Below are 13894 nucleotides of genomic sequence, written 5' to 3'. Positions count from 1 at the left end.
CTTATTACAGCACATAAAAGATGGTTACTTACCTTTGTAATTGTTGGTCTTTGAGATGTGTTGCTCATATCCATTCCAATTAGGTGTGTGCGTGCCGTGTGCACAATCGCCGGAAGGTTTTTTTCCCCTAGCGATACCTGTTGGGTCAGTGCAGGAGCTTCCCTGGAGTGGTGCCTTCATGTCACCATTCATAGGGCCCTGCTGACCCGCCAGCTCCTCAGTTCCTTCTTGCTGGGAGACTCCAACAGAGGGGTAGGTGGGTGGGTTTGGAATGGACATGAGCAACACATCGCAAAGTACAACTGTTACGAAGGTAAGTAACCGTCTTTCCTTCCTTGAGTGCTTGCTCATGTCGATTCCAATTAGGTGACTCCCAAACTGACCCAAGGTAGAAGGGTCAGAGCTCATGGGATTGTTGACTGAAGCACTGCTTTGCCAAACACTGCATCATCTCTGGTCTGCTGGGTGAAGGCATAATGCACAGTGAATGTGTGGATTGATGACCATGTTGAAGCCCTGCAGATCTCTTGCTTAGAGACGTGTGCCAGAAATGCTGCCGACGAGGCCTGTGCCCTCATGGAGAGTGCTGATAGCACCGGAGCTGGCACCTTAGCCAATCATAGCAAGTTCTGATGGAGTCTAGCACTGCTCCTATACGTTCTATCTATTGGGTATGAGATAGTGTGGAGTTGGGCACATTTAGCCAAATACCTAGACTGTTGAAGGTTGACCTGCTCCTCTACTTGTTTTTTGGAGCAGTCCTTGATCAGCCAATCATCTAGGTATGGAAACACTTGCACCTGCCGTTTCCTCAGGGAGGTTGCGACCACCTCCATGCACTTAGTGAAAACTCAAGGGTCGCTGACAGTCCAAATGGGAGTAGTGTGAACTGATAGTGAGTGCAGTTGAAGGTGGAGTGCTACCTCTGTAAAGAGGTGTTTGAGTCAGACGCTCCTGTCCTTTTTAATTCTCAGCTGGAAGCTCCTGTAGATCTTATACCTGTCAGCTTGATGGGTTTCTCCAAGGCACTTGAGACAGGATTCTTGCGGGTATCCTCTCTGCATAGGTTTGTGGCAGGTCCTGCATGGTATAAATCTTTGGGACCAAGGCATGCCCCAGTCCCAGGAAGAAGATCTGTGGGGGAGTGGGGATCCCCCAAAGGAGACTTAATTACAACTACTAACTAACTTACCAACTATTTACAACTTCTCTTTTCTTTTTGCTAGAGGAAAGCTTGCAAGACAGAGAGGTAAGAAGCTCCAATGACTGCCACGGGTGGTAAGAAGGCTGAGGAGGCGACGGGTCAGCAGGGCCCTATATACAGTGCCATGGAAGTGCCACACCAGGGGGCACCTGCACTAACCCAGTGGGTACTGATAGGAGGAAAACCTTCCAGTGACTATGCACGCAGCATGCACACACCGAATTGGAATCCACATGAGCAAGCATTCGAAGAAGAAATATCTTCACAAGGAGAAAATACTGGGTTTGAAAAGGGCACAGAAAGAATCAATGGCTGGAAGCTAAAACCAGACAAATTCAAATAGGAAATTAGGTAAAAAATATTTAACAGTGAGGGTGATTAACCAGTGGAACAAACTGCCAAGGGAAATTGTGGCTTCTCCATCTTTTGGAGTCTTCAAATCAAGTCTGGGTGCATTTACTGAAGATTCATTTGAGCCAAACACAAGTTATTGGGCTCAACATAAGGGTAACTGGGTGAAATTTAATGGCCTGTGATGTCCAGGAGAGCAGACTAGATGATCTAATGGTCTCTTCTGGACCTAAACTCTATGAATCATGTAGCTGAAATTCACCCTCATGCAGAGAGCTAGCATAATAAACATTTAAGTCTATTACTGATTTCTAATTGAATAATTTATGTCTCCTCAGATGTTTAGCCAATAGGGAGCTGCCTGTCATTTTCATTTTTGAGGGTTTATATGGTGTACAGGTTGGTTTTCTGCACAGGAGTGACTAGCAGTCTGTGATAGGTGCTGAGCACCCTCCCCTGCCATTTCCTGATTCCAGTATGAATGGTACAGCTCCACCGACTTCAATGCATTTATTCCTGATTTACAACAGCACAACAAAGAATAGAATAATCATTATTGGTTAGTATTTTTACAGCACCCAAAAGCCATGCTAAGTGTTCACAGGACAAATAGAAAGACAAAGCCCCTGTTATGAAGACATCACAATCTAATTTTAGATGTTATACCCCCAAGAGGATGTAAGGGTAGGAAAGATGTAAAGGTAGGAAAGAATGTAAGAGTAGGTAGTGGGCTCCCCACTACAACAAGGATGTGGAGAAGTTAGAGAGAGTCCAGCAGAGGGCAACAAAAATGATTAGGGGGCTGGAGCACAAGACTTATGAGGAGAGGCTGAAGGAACTAGGCTTGCTCAGTCTACAGAAGAGAAGAATGAGGGGGGATTTGATAACAGCCTTTAACTACCTGAAAGGGGGTTCCAGGGAGGATGGGGCTAGGCTGTTCTCAGTGGTGGCAGATGACAGAACTAGGAGCAATGGTCTCAAGTTGCAGTGGGAGAGGTCTAGGTTGGACATTAGGAAAAAGTTTTTCTCTAGGAGGGTGGTGAAGCACTGGAATTGGTTACCCAGGGAGGTGGTGGAATCTCCATCTTTAGAGGTTTTTAAGCTGCGGCTTGACAAAACCCTCGCTGGGATTATTTAGCTGAGGTTAGTCCTGCTCTGAGCAGGGGGTTGGACTAGATGACCTCCTGAGGTCCCTTCCAACTCTATGATTCTATGATACTATGAAAGGGAAGGGGCGTGGAAGGCTGAGTATGACTACAATAAAGTCATTAAGTTAGTCAGTGAAGGCAAGTGCCAATCTTGGTGTAGGGCACAATGTATGCTATCACCCAAAGGTTCTCTTAGAAACTCAAGCAATCCTTGCATGTGGTAATGCACAGACCATGAGGTGGCCCATCTCCAGGGGTGATAAAAGGCCAAAAGGAAGACTCCTTGAACCCTTTCCCCATGCCTCAGACACTGGATCAGCCACAACCTGACCTAGTGTATTTCAGATGTATGAGATGTAATGAAACTGGAAGTCAGACAAAAATCACCTGGTTTCAGGTTCTGCTAAAAATGTGAAACTCGGAGCAGTGCTTGGAAAGGTTTGCTGAGGTTCACAGATGCTGATTTGTGGTGTTGCGTTAATTTTTGCAGGATGCTGCAAATGTTCGAACTAACAGATGGAAACCAAAGAAAGTGTCTTTCTAAAAAGATCTGCTCTAGCTCTGCTGGAAAGTCAAGGCTTGGTGCAGCAATCACTGAGTGAAATGCTATGGCTGTGTTAGGTGGCAGGCTGGACTAGATGATTGCAATGGCCCTTCTGGCCTCAAAAAATCTATGAATCTAAGAAAGTGTTTGCACAAATCATTGTAAAGTGGAACTGGCTTGTACAAATCTGCTATCTACACAGCCAAACACATTACTTTTAAATAAGAAATGAGGTGTTGCAGAGGACGTCTTTGTGTGGATTAAAAGGAATAGTCATGTTTTGGGAACAAATATTTATAATGGGCTCCTCAGTGTAGGAGAGAAAGATATAACATGATCCCATGGCTGGGAATTGAAGCTAGACATTTGCAGACTGGGAATAAAGCATACATTTTTAACAGTGTAATTAACCACTGGAAAAATTTATCATGGATTGTGGTGGATTTTCCACCACTGACAATTTTTAAATCAAGATTGCATGATCTTCTAAAGGATATGTTCTCTGACTTATTTTGGGGATGTTCTATATACTGTTATGCAGGAGGTCTGACTAGATGATCTGAATGGTCCCTTCTGGCCTTTGAATTTATGCATAGATCATCTTTTTCCCTTTTGTGCCATTCTTTACTTGCACATACTGTAATTGCATAAATATTTCACAAATTCTGGGGCCTAATTCTGTTCTTACACTGCATTGTCTTCAGTGGTATTATTCCCAATTTATACTGGAATGAATTAGAGCAGACTCAGGTCATCATGCATCTGTCAACATACAGTACTAGACAAAATTGAAACATTCTTACATCTGTAACTATATTTTCTCATTTATGTATTGGAACTTGTTCATTAAAATCCAGGTTTTCCCCCCATCCAATTCCCTCTTGGACATACAATTAATTCTAAAAATGCAGAATAGGCAATTAAATGACAGCATACTATGCAAACTGATCGGACTGTTTGCTTGAAAAATTGCTTTTCTACTTCTATACAAATGTTCTCAGCTCATTTCAATTCACCTGCAGAAGTTCCTTTGAACAGAAGGGAAGAGAGCATTTTTGTATTTGTGAAGCATGATTTTCCATATGACCACATTACCAATTACATTGTTTGTTTACCAGAAAGTGGCATTCAGTAAAATGAGTGTTTGCCTTTGTCAGTGTTTCAAATGAGGAGAGCTCAAGGTTAGACACCTAAATCCATAGTAAAGTACCTAAACATGTGGCCTCATTTTCAGAGGAGATGAGTACCCCCCATTGATTTGCCATCAGCGCTGTGGGTATACAAGGCTATTTTATTAGGTTGCTTAACTGCAGATTGAAAGGTCTCTCTCTAGTCACCCATATCTGAATATTTTGACCAATGTCAACACACAAGTATCACTGAACAGTCCAATCCTTTTAACTTCTACATTTAAAAGATAATTTGACAAGTGACTGTCTCCACAGGAAATTCTGAGTGGTTTAAGATATTAAAAGGCTGGTATGAAAATCCTTTGATTGTCAGATTATTTTTGTAAGACAGGAAAGGCCTCAGTTGTGCAATAGTAATTATGTACATTTTGAACCAAGGCCACTATTTGTGAATATGGCACTAAATAGATGGTTACACAAAACAGAATCTTATTTCTGTTACTTATTGTTACTTAAAGTGAACTACAATACAGGGTGTTTATTGGTAATACTAATTAGAAGATATGAATTAAGTAGTTATTACTTAAATCATGGTAGGGCTCATGAAATGTACACAGAGTTACATGCTCTGTAGTATTCATGTTAGCTGTTAGTCAGGGCATTTTTGACCTTAGGTCTGATTTAACATAACATTTCTCCTGTGCAACTTCACTGAAATCAATGGAGTTGCCCTTGTGTACGGATGAAGCAACCTATTAGTAAATCAGGCTATTGAAGCACAGAGACTTCCACATATAGAAACAGTATTCTTAATGCTGATAGGAATACACAGGTAAACCTGTGCACACTGAGATAAGAATTCGCATCCTTCCCTGGTCCTGGAATTGTCATGTACCTCAGTCCTGTAGTGATCACCATGCAATTTGCTGTTTGCAATATTATGAGAACACTTCAGTTTATGAGGCAAGAGAACTCATGCAAATGCACAGAATTCACACTTGTTATTTAGAGAGGAGATGGTCAGTTGTGACATGAGAGGTAAACATAACAGTGCTTATGTCTTTTAAGATAGCAGAAATTGTGTGTGTATTTATAAGCACTTGTCATCACCATGTCCTTTATCTTACAGTGACTACATAAGGGGTGTGGGGTTACCAAAAATTCTTTCAATTAATGCCTTTTATGGTCATTTGAAAGGGATCGTGTCTGTTTTTTTCCCCCTAGCCTTGCTGATCAGGATTGAATTTTCAATCAGCTCACAGATATAAAATAGCATTATGTTGAAAATATTTACATAGTTCATTAAACTCCAGTAGTATTTAGAATTTGATCACTTAGTTTTAGCTGCCAAATGTGCAGTTTTAAAGATATATTTTAATTAAAAACTTATGTATAAAAACATGTTTTCAGTGGGTGATTGGGATGTTCATTCCTGTTTATTCTTCACGAGGCTGTTCTATTAGGAAAATACTTCTTCAGACAGTTAGCTAATAAGAGATGTGCCCAGTTTATCTTTTTTGTGTTCCCTTTCTTCTGTTCTAACATCATTTTGATTTTTACCTCTATTTTTTAAGCAATGTGGGGGGTCTTTCTGTCCATTTATCTTCGATGATGGACATCTACCAAAAGCAAAGCAAAGAGGAATACCATTTCTAAGAACCCAGACAACTTGATGGCTACGGTGTTAAGGTTCAGTACTGCCTTTCTGAAAAACACATATATGTAGTGTCAGGTAGATAGAAAAAAAAATCAGATGGAGTAGAAGTCATTAAAAACATTAACGTTTGCCAAATGATACTACATAGTTACTGTAGATATCTTTGATTTTTAGTATGGGGTAAAACTCCAGTAATATCAGATACCACTATTGGCAAATGTTGACTTTTTAATGATGACCACTACTGTGCAATGGGCTTTTCTGTAAGGACTGCAAGGCAGCCCCACATTCTGTATTAAGATATATAGAAATGGGCACTCATGTACACGAGAAGGCTCAAGCCCTTAGGATCAAATATTGCAGTGAGGTAGCTCTAAACTGAATCAGGATTTATATAAGGAGCTAAGAAGGAGTAACATTTTCTTCTGTGCAAAAATATGGACTCATAATGCCCTGCATCTGTCTGCTAAATTTCCACTGCCATCAACTGGATTTCTACATGGGGATCAAGGACATTATATGGCCCTAAATCTCTCTATTTTTCTTTTGTTTGCTATATTAGGGTCTAGAGTGTGTGGAAAAAACCCTATTCTATTAAGTATAGATGGAATATAAGATATTCTCTCTCACCTCCTACCTTACCCCCTTAATATGGACCAAAGCAATGTACATTGAGCAGGGTTCAGCATACATTACATATTAGAGAGCTGTATCAAGAGAAATGGAGCATTAAAATAAATTATATTTAGAATAGTTACTTCTAGTACAAATGACAAGAGCATCAGAATGCACTGTGAATAGGACTAAACAAAAGCACAAAGGCTCAGATCCTAGAAGTATTTAGGTGACTAACCCCCACTGCTTTCAAATCTAAGGGGGTTATGCAGCTAACTACTTTTGGTGATCTAGATCAGAGTGTCTGCAAAGCAGCCTTTCTTGTTACCTGATTTACTGCACCAGACCATTCCCTAGACATCCATATGTAGAAAAACAAAGCATGAATTGTACATTTTAGAAAATATTACATCGAGCTCCAACCAGTGATATGTCCCATAGTCTAGTTTGAGCTCCATGGATTATATTGCAGTGGTCTCTGTCTGCATAAAAGACTGAGCCCCTGAGTTCCGATGGAGATGGGAGACACTTTCTGAGCCGTTTCGAGAAATAGAAGAGCTATGCAGTCTGTAGTCACGGCCCACTGTCTGGCTCAAACACACACTCCGCCATTTCCTTCTCAGCTCACCTTGTACCTATATTTTAAAAAAATGCAAGTGAGCTAAAAACATTATTTACGTGGGAAACATTTGTACTTTCATTAGTATCACATGCAAACTACTAGACTAGTCTACTTTATTGGAAAACAAAACAGAGTCAAAGTCTAAGAAGAATAAATAATAATACTTTGCACTCATGTACTGCCTTCCATCCAAGGACCTGAAAATGCACCATAACCATTTGGCCTCATGAAGAGTAGGAAGAAAATTAAAAGTAAAGATAACTCTAAATTCAGATAGTCAACACAACTTTGAGATTAAAGCAAGAAAAAACCTTGAGATTAAAGCTCTAAATCTAGCTTTGCTATGGACTTATTGTGTGATCCCAAGCAAGTCACATGACCTCTCTTTATTATCTCAACTTTAACCTGGGTATAACATTTGTCACAACTATCTCCCTGGTATGTTGTAAAGCATAGCTTCAAAATCCTCAGATAGAAGGTGCTAGGTGCTAACTACTATTAATAATAACAACCACAACATCTCAGAACTTTACTGTTACTCAGAGCAGTTGACTAATACGTTTTCCAGAATGTAAAGTGTGTTGATTTCTCTGAAGAATGAGAAGAGATCAAAGAGGTTTGGAAAAATGGTGGGTAATGATTTATTTTACGTTTTTACAGATGGATAAACTGAGGCATAAATAATTCAGTAACTGCCCAAGATAATGTAGCACATCAGTGTCAGAGCCAGGAAGACTCAGGAGATCCGGTTCCTAATCCTCTGCTCTAGCAAATGCACACATTCCTTTGGTGATATACTGTATATTATTTAAAGTGTGGCTCTACTCTGAAAAGTGACTGTGCAAAAATGGCATCTTCTTACTCAAGAGGTATGTCCTCGAGTCTATTGGTCATCATATGAAGTTGGATGACAGTGCTGTGAAGGAGTATAGATATGCCAAGTTGTACAGTAAGGGCCAAACTGTATTAGGAGCTCAGCAACCAGCAGCTCCCATTTAGGGACCTAAACAAGTTGTCAGATATTTGAAAGAGCTCAGGCTCCTATTTAGGCACCTAAATGAAGTGGTCAGATTTTCAGAAGCACTCTGCACCCAGCAACACCCATTGAGAAGAATGTAAATCACCACCGCACCTTACAAACAATGGGAGCTGTTGGGTGCTGAGGATCTGGCCCCAGTTGTGGGGGGGCTGAAGTGTGTCCCAAAGTACTTACACAGTTAACCTTTTAAAGTTTTTTAGATAAAATCCTAGGCCCTTTGAAGCCAATAAAATACTCCCATTGACTGCAATGGGTCCAGGATTTCACCTTTGGGATTTTCTTATATTAATAAACAGTAACATTTAATAACATCTCCTGGTGTTATGGTGACAGAGGTCCCAGACAGAGTTTAACCTCCTTTCTTCCGCCCCCCACCCCCAATTATGCCTTAGTATGGTGTTTTTTATATCTAATATAATATCCCCTCTCACACAGAAATCACTCTATTCTTACAATAACCACCCACTGACACCTTTTACGATTTTTAGTATTCTAGCATGAGACTGCTATTACATTTATTTTATTGTTGCTATATTGAAAACACTATTCACTATCACTGGGGAGAAAAGGGAAACTTACTTCACTGTTCAAAAAGCAGTACAGGACTGCAACAATCAGCCCCTGTAAACAGACAGCATGTATCAGTTAGTACATAGCTCTGAACTAAATCCACAAAAGACAATTTTTTTAAAAGGTTTAGGATTTACCTGAAAAGATCCCAAACATAACTCAAAAAATATTTGATAGTGACTGGAAATGCGTATAGGAAATACAGCGAACACCATGTAGTGAACTCCAAATAACGGAATAAGCAGCAATGTTGATTTTGCAAGTCTCCTAAGTAAGCAGAGCAAAAGAAATGGAGCTTAATGGAGTATCCCAGTAAATTCTTGTTTCATTACATAAGTATTTAGTGCACTTTTGTTTTTTTTAGATCAAACAGGTAAGTTCTCAGAAGTCTGATCAGTAAATTAATATTATTTATAAGGGCCATTCATACCTACTGAAAACTATTTTCTCTTACATCTATTCTGTAGTATCCCACACTGGCCTTATAGTCAATAGGTGAGATTCTGTGCTATGGTTCTAAGCACTATGGCGGCTTTAAGCTACCTGTGCATCCTTCTGATTTTGGGGCTGTTCCAGAGGCTAGAGAAGCCCCCGGCATAACTCAGACAGCTCTGTGGGACCGTCTAAACTACAGGAGCCTCCTTGGGTTGTCCTACAGACTGCACCATGCTCCAGAACCGCCAAAGCATGGCGTGCTGTAGCCCCATCCTCAACACTCTTTCCCCTGGTGTGGCCCCTATATCTAGGTTTGTGAGGGATCCTTGGACAACAGCTTTATGGCTGCTTTCCAAAGTGCCTTCAGCCAGGAAATCCTCACCCAGCTAGACATGGGGCTTTTAGGGCCCTTTATACTGTCCTGGCCCTTTTTAGATTGTATAAGATGAGGATCTGACCCAACCTCTAGGGAATACTGGAAAGTTATACAAACATCTTCATTTTCTTTAGTTCAAAAATTAAAATACATTTAAAATACAGAATGTGCAAACAAACAGTGACTAGAAAATGTGATCCCAGAGCAATTCTTCAAACAAGGAATTTCATGAGCAATTTTATACTGATCCCAGAGTCCTAAAACCTCATATTTATACTGATAGTATGATGCATTTATCCTTCATTAATTAAAATTCCACCTATTATGTAACAATTATTGAAGTACAAGAGAAAATTATAGAAGTATCAGGAGATAGCATTTTAACTTGCTGAGCAGAATGATTTTGTCACATTGACACTGAACACTTGACAAGTTGGATTGCTATTTATCCTTTAGATGTCACTCATTTCACTTCAATAACATCAGCTTTACATGTTATATGGATTCTGTCAGGGATGCTTATGGACACCCGATCTTAGATAAAATGCAAAAAGGTAATATGGAGAGAGTCCGGTGAGTCATCTTGACCATAACTAGATTCAGCAACGAAACAGACAGACTGTCTTGAGGTCACCATCTTAAACCCAAACCATCTATTTAAAAGACTATATATCTGAATAACTTTCTATTTGAAAATCTCTGTGCCAATCCTCAAAGTCTTCCATGGATCACGCTCAAAATATTTCAAGGCTGCTTTTGTCTATATGACAATGAGCTTCCTGACAGCAAAGTTCCTCAGGAATCACAAAATGTCCTGAAGTTGAAACCAATGACAGTGGAAGACATGGCTTTCTCAGCAAGATGTTCTAAGCTTTGAAATTCACTATTGAAGGAGAGGAGAATGACCACAAATCTCACTGCTTCCAGTGCAAAGTGCAAAACTCATGCCTTCAACTTAGCTTTCTGACGACCAAAATCAAACCAGCAATAAAGCAGATGAAAGAGCGAAAGGGAACAGGTGGGAAAGAGGAAAAACAGAAGCGGTGTGAAGTGGAGAGGGCAAAAATAAACAAGAATAAAAAACCAAAAAAGGAAATGTTTCCATCAGCTGTTTGTGGGCTTTGTTCTTGTTTAACACCACAGTTCAACTCCCATTGTGATGGCCATGGTATAAGAATCTAGACAAACAGGCAGAAGTCTAAATTTCATTTACCTCATTCATTTACATACCATGCTATGTTTTTAAACCTCTAAGTATATAAATAAAAAATGATGGGCTGTGTCACACACAAAAGTCATGGCTTGGGCAGCCAGTGTCTAATCTGTTCTCTAGTATGATTTCTTAAATTTCATATTTCCTTGTAGTCACTTAGGAGTCAGTGGTATCCCAATTTCTACAATTATATCTGAATTTAGATGAAAATTTCTAATAAATAGTAGTATTTTTCATTATCTATTGCCATATAGCTTACATTAACCCATCTTCCATAATTGTGAAGACTTATTTCCCTAAAATAGTAGGAGTTCTATGAAAATTTATCTTTGATTTCTGCTTGTGGATATCAAATTATCCACAGGGCAGAAAACATGCATAAGGTACTATGTCCTATATAAGACCTACATTAAGGGATTCTGAGTAGTGCAGGACCTGGCAGGGCCTTGTTCAATGGGATGAATTTCACCCCATAGATGGAGGCCTGGTATTAATGTAGTAAGGGAAGGTTAATGATTTCAAAAGTGCCAAAGTAACATAGAAGATGAAGTCCCATTTTCAAAAGTGATTTAGGCACTTAGCCCCAGATCCTCAAAAGGTATTTAGACTCTTAACTCCCATTAATTTCAATGGAAGTTAGAAGGCTAAATACCTTTTGTGGATCTGGTCCTTAGGAGCCCAAGTCTCACTGACTTTCAGTATCACTTAGGCATTTTTGTAAATGTTACCCAATATCTACTTTTTCTGGCAGAGCTAGGTGTGCTCCTTTCCAGAAGGCATAATGATATGCCATGCAACCACTTTATCCTGTCATTACCAGGAGAACTAAAGGCCCTGTTGTAGAACACTCACTCCTGTTGGTGAGCAGCCCCACTGAAATCAGTGGAGCTAATAGTGCTAAAAGCGCTTACCAACTTGAAAGAGGGTTGTACAATCAAAACCTAATTTAACAAAGCAAACCTCCCCATATCCACATCAAAAAATTCAGTTAATTTAAGGTCAAAACCTCCATGATGATCCTGACTTTTTGCAAACCACATAAGTTAAATTCCAAACCATTTGCACCAAGCTTGTGGTCTCATACTCCACTTTCATTGTTTCTCAACTTTCACATTAGCATGTTTGCTTTAATAGTTTTCAACTGACTGCTGAGCTAACTCTATATGACACTGACATTTTAATGGAGGAAACAGCCACACAAACATAGCCTCATGCCTTTCTGCATTTTAGAAAATACATTTGCATGTACAAAAGTGAGGCTTCTGGACATTTAAATTGCTTTGCAGAAGCAATATTTCTCAGTGAGCTTGATCCATCATTCTCACGGGTATCTAATGAACATAAAAACACCATCCAAACCAAACTTAAAAATCAGGCAATCAGACTCGAAGAGCAAAGAGTTCACACTGATGAACAGTGAAAAGCAAGTCTGCTGCTATTAAGCAGCCTACATAGTAAGGTACTAAGATGCCCCATGGAGGATGCTTGGAGGAAAGCAGAGCACACAGATCTGACCAGAAGTATAAAAATCAAGATGGGGAAAAAAGAATAGTTCTTGCAACAAGAGGTGACTGCAGCAGATCTCCTGCTTATAGTCTGTTCAGTGTTTTGAATGATAAACAGGAGACCCCAAAATCTCAATTAGGGTGGCCCAGGGATTGAATTGGTTATACAACATGGTCCACTGGCCAAAACAGCAAACATGCCACCATCACGGAGAGCTCAAGTATCTCCAGCCCAACCCGTTGTAGTCTACTGATGGGTTTCTTTGTCTTGAGACATCAAAATCACTAACCTCTCAATTACCAAACTGGGAAGCAAAGTGGAGCTATATGTGAGCTGCTCCAATGGGAGCAGGGAGTTAAAGGAGGTGACTTCAATGGAACACCTAATGCAGATGTGGCAGTATGTTTGCACAGCTATCCTGAAGCTGAAACCCCTCCTCTGCCTCCTGCCCCCCTGAATAGTCTAGCTGGCCCTTGGTCGGAGGTGTAAAATGAAGCACTACACTACAAGCCTAATGCTCCAAGCAGAATGCCTAGATTGACATTGCAGTATCTTATTCACTGCATTATTTTTCTGAAACCTGTCACATCCTATTGAAATCAGTCTAGATCTAGTAAAATCAAGCTTGAGGCTTGGCAGGGTGGTATACAGTGCCCATAAATTAAAGCCACATTCAAACCACATTAACTTAAAAGTGCACATCCATCCCAATATGATTTAAGGCAGGAGTTCTCAGCCCTTTTGTTTCTGAGCCTCCCTCCCCACATGCTATTAAAGATCCACAGCTCACCTGTGCCACCTCCACTGTTTTTTCTGCATATAAAAGCCAGGGCCAGCATTAGGGGTAGCAAGCAAGGCAATTGCCCAGGGTCCCCACCAAGCTAAGTTGCTCAGGCTTCGGCTTCAGCCCTGGATGGTGGGACTAAGGATCCCGTGCTTCAGCTTTCTGTCCTTGGCCCCAGTGAGTCTAACACCAGTGCTGCTTGGTGGACCCTCTGAAACTACTCGCAACCCCACCAGGGGCACCCCAGACTGCTGGTTGAGAACAACTGACTTAAGGGATGATCCTAGGGGGTTTGTTGAAAGTTTTTGTAGAATATGGCTGGATTCTTAAGTGTTCTGCAGAAACTGCAGGAGAATTTTCACAATCCGCACTGGTTCTCCATGATTTTTAAAAGCATCATGATGTAATGGTACAGCATCAAACATGTCACACTGGTTACAAAAAATACACAGGGTTTCACTGGGTATTTTTCATTCTAGTATTGTCAAAACGTTATGTATCACTTTTTAAATATGTATTGCAATAGCTTGTTTTGGTGACAGGCACAGGTAATTCACAAGGAGCCCTTATTAAAAGGCTTACAGTGTGTGACTGGCTGGCTGGGGTTTTTAGTGCTCACATTGGATTTAGGCATCAACGTGTCATTTTTTGCTCTCAAGTGCCAAAATCACATAGGATCTGAGCTTTTTTGGGCAGGGTC

General features: G+C 40.3%; 1 protein-coding gene across 1 annotated transcript in view; it reads right to left on the bottom strand.

Annotated features, from left to right (window-relative positions):
• Window positions 1-4546: 4546 nt before the first annotated feature.
• The window catches only part of VIPR2 (vasoactive intestinal peptide receptor 2), a 91001-nt gene continuing 81653 nt past the window's right edge, over window positions 4547-13894 (bottom strand). Inside the window, exons 11-13 of the mRNA XM_067542689.1 lie at window positions 9018-9147; window positions 8890-8931; window positions 4547-7284 (exon numbers count right to left, since the gene is read on the bottom strand). Of these exons, the coding sequence (XP_067398790.1) occupies window positions 7111-7284; window positions 8890-8931; window positions 9018-9147 (346 nt within the window). The 3' untranslated portion in view covers window positions 4547-7110. The remainder of the gene's footprint in view (window positions 7285-8889; window positions 8932-9017; window positions 9148-13894) is intronic.

Source organism: Emydura macquarii, unplaced genomic scaffold (genome assembly GCF_026122565.2).
Source record: "Emydura macquarii macquarii isolate MOO-44397 ecotype Brisbane River unplaced genomic scaffold, CSIRO-AGI_Emac_v2 contig_719, whole genome shotgun sequence".
NCBI lineage: Eukaryota > Metazoa > Chordata > Testudines > Chelidae > Emydura > Emydura macquarii.
The sequence above is the reverse complement of the archived record's forward strand: the minus strand, read 5'-3'. Positions and strand labels throughout refer to the sequence as shown.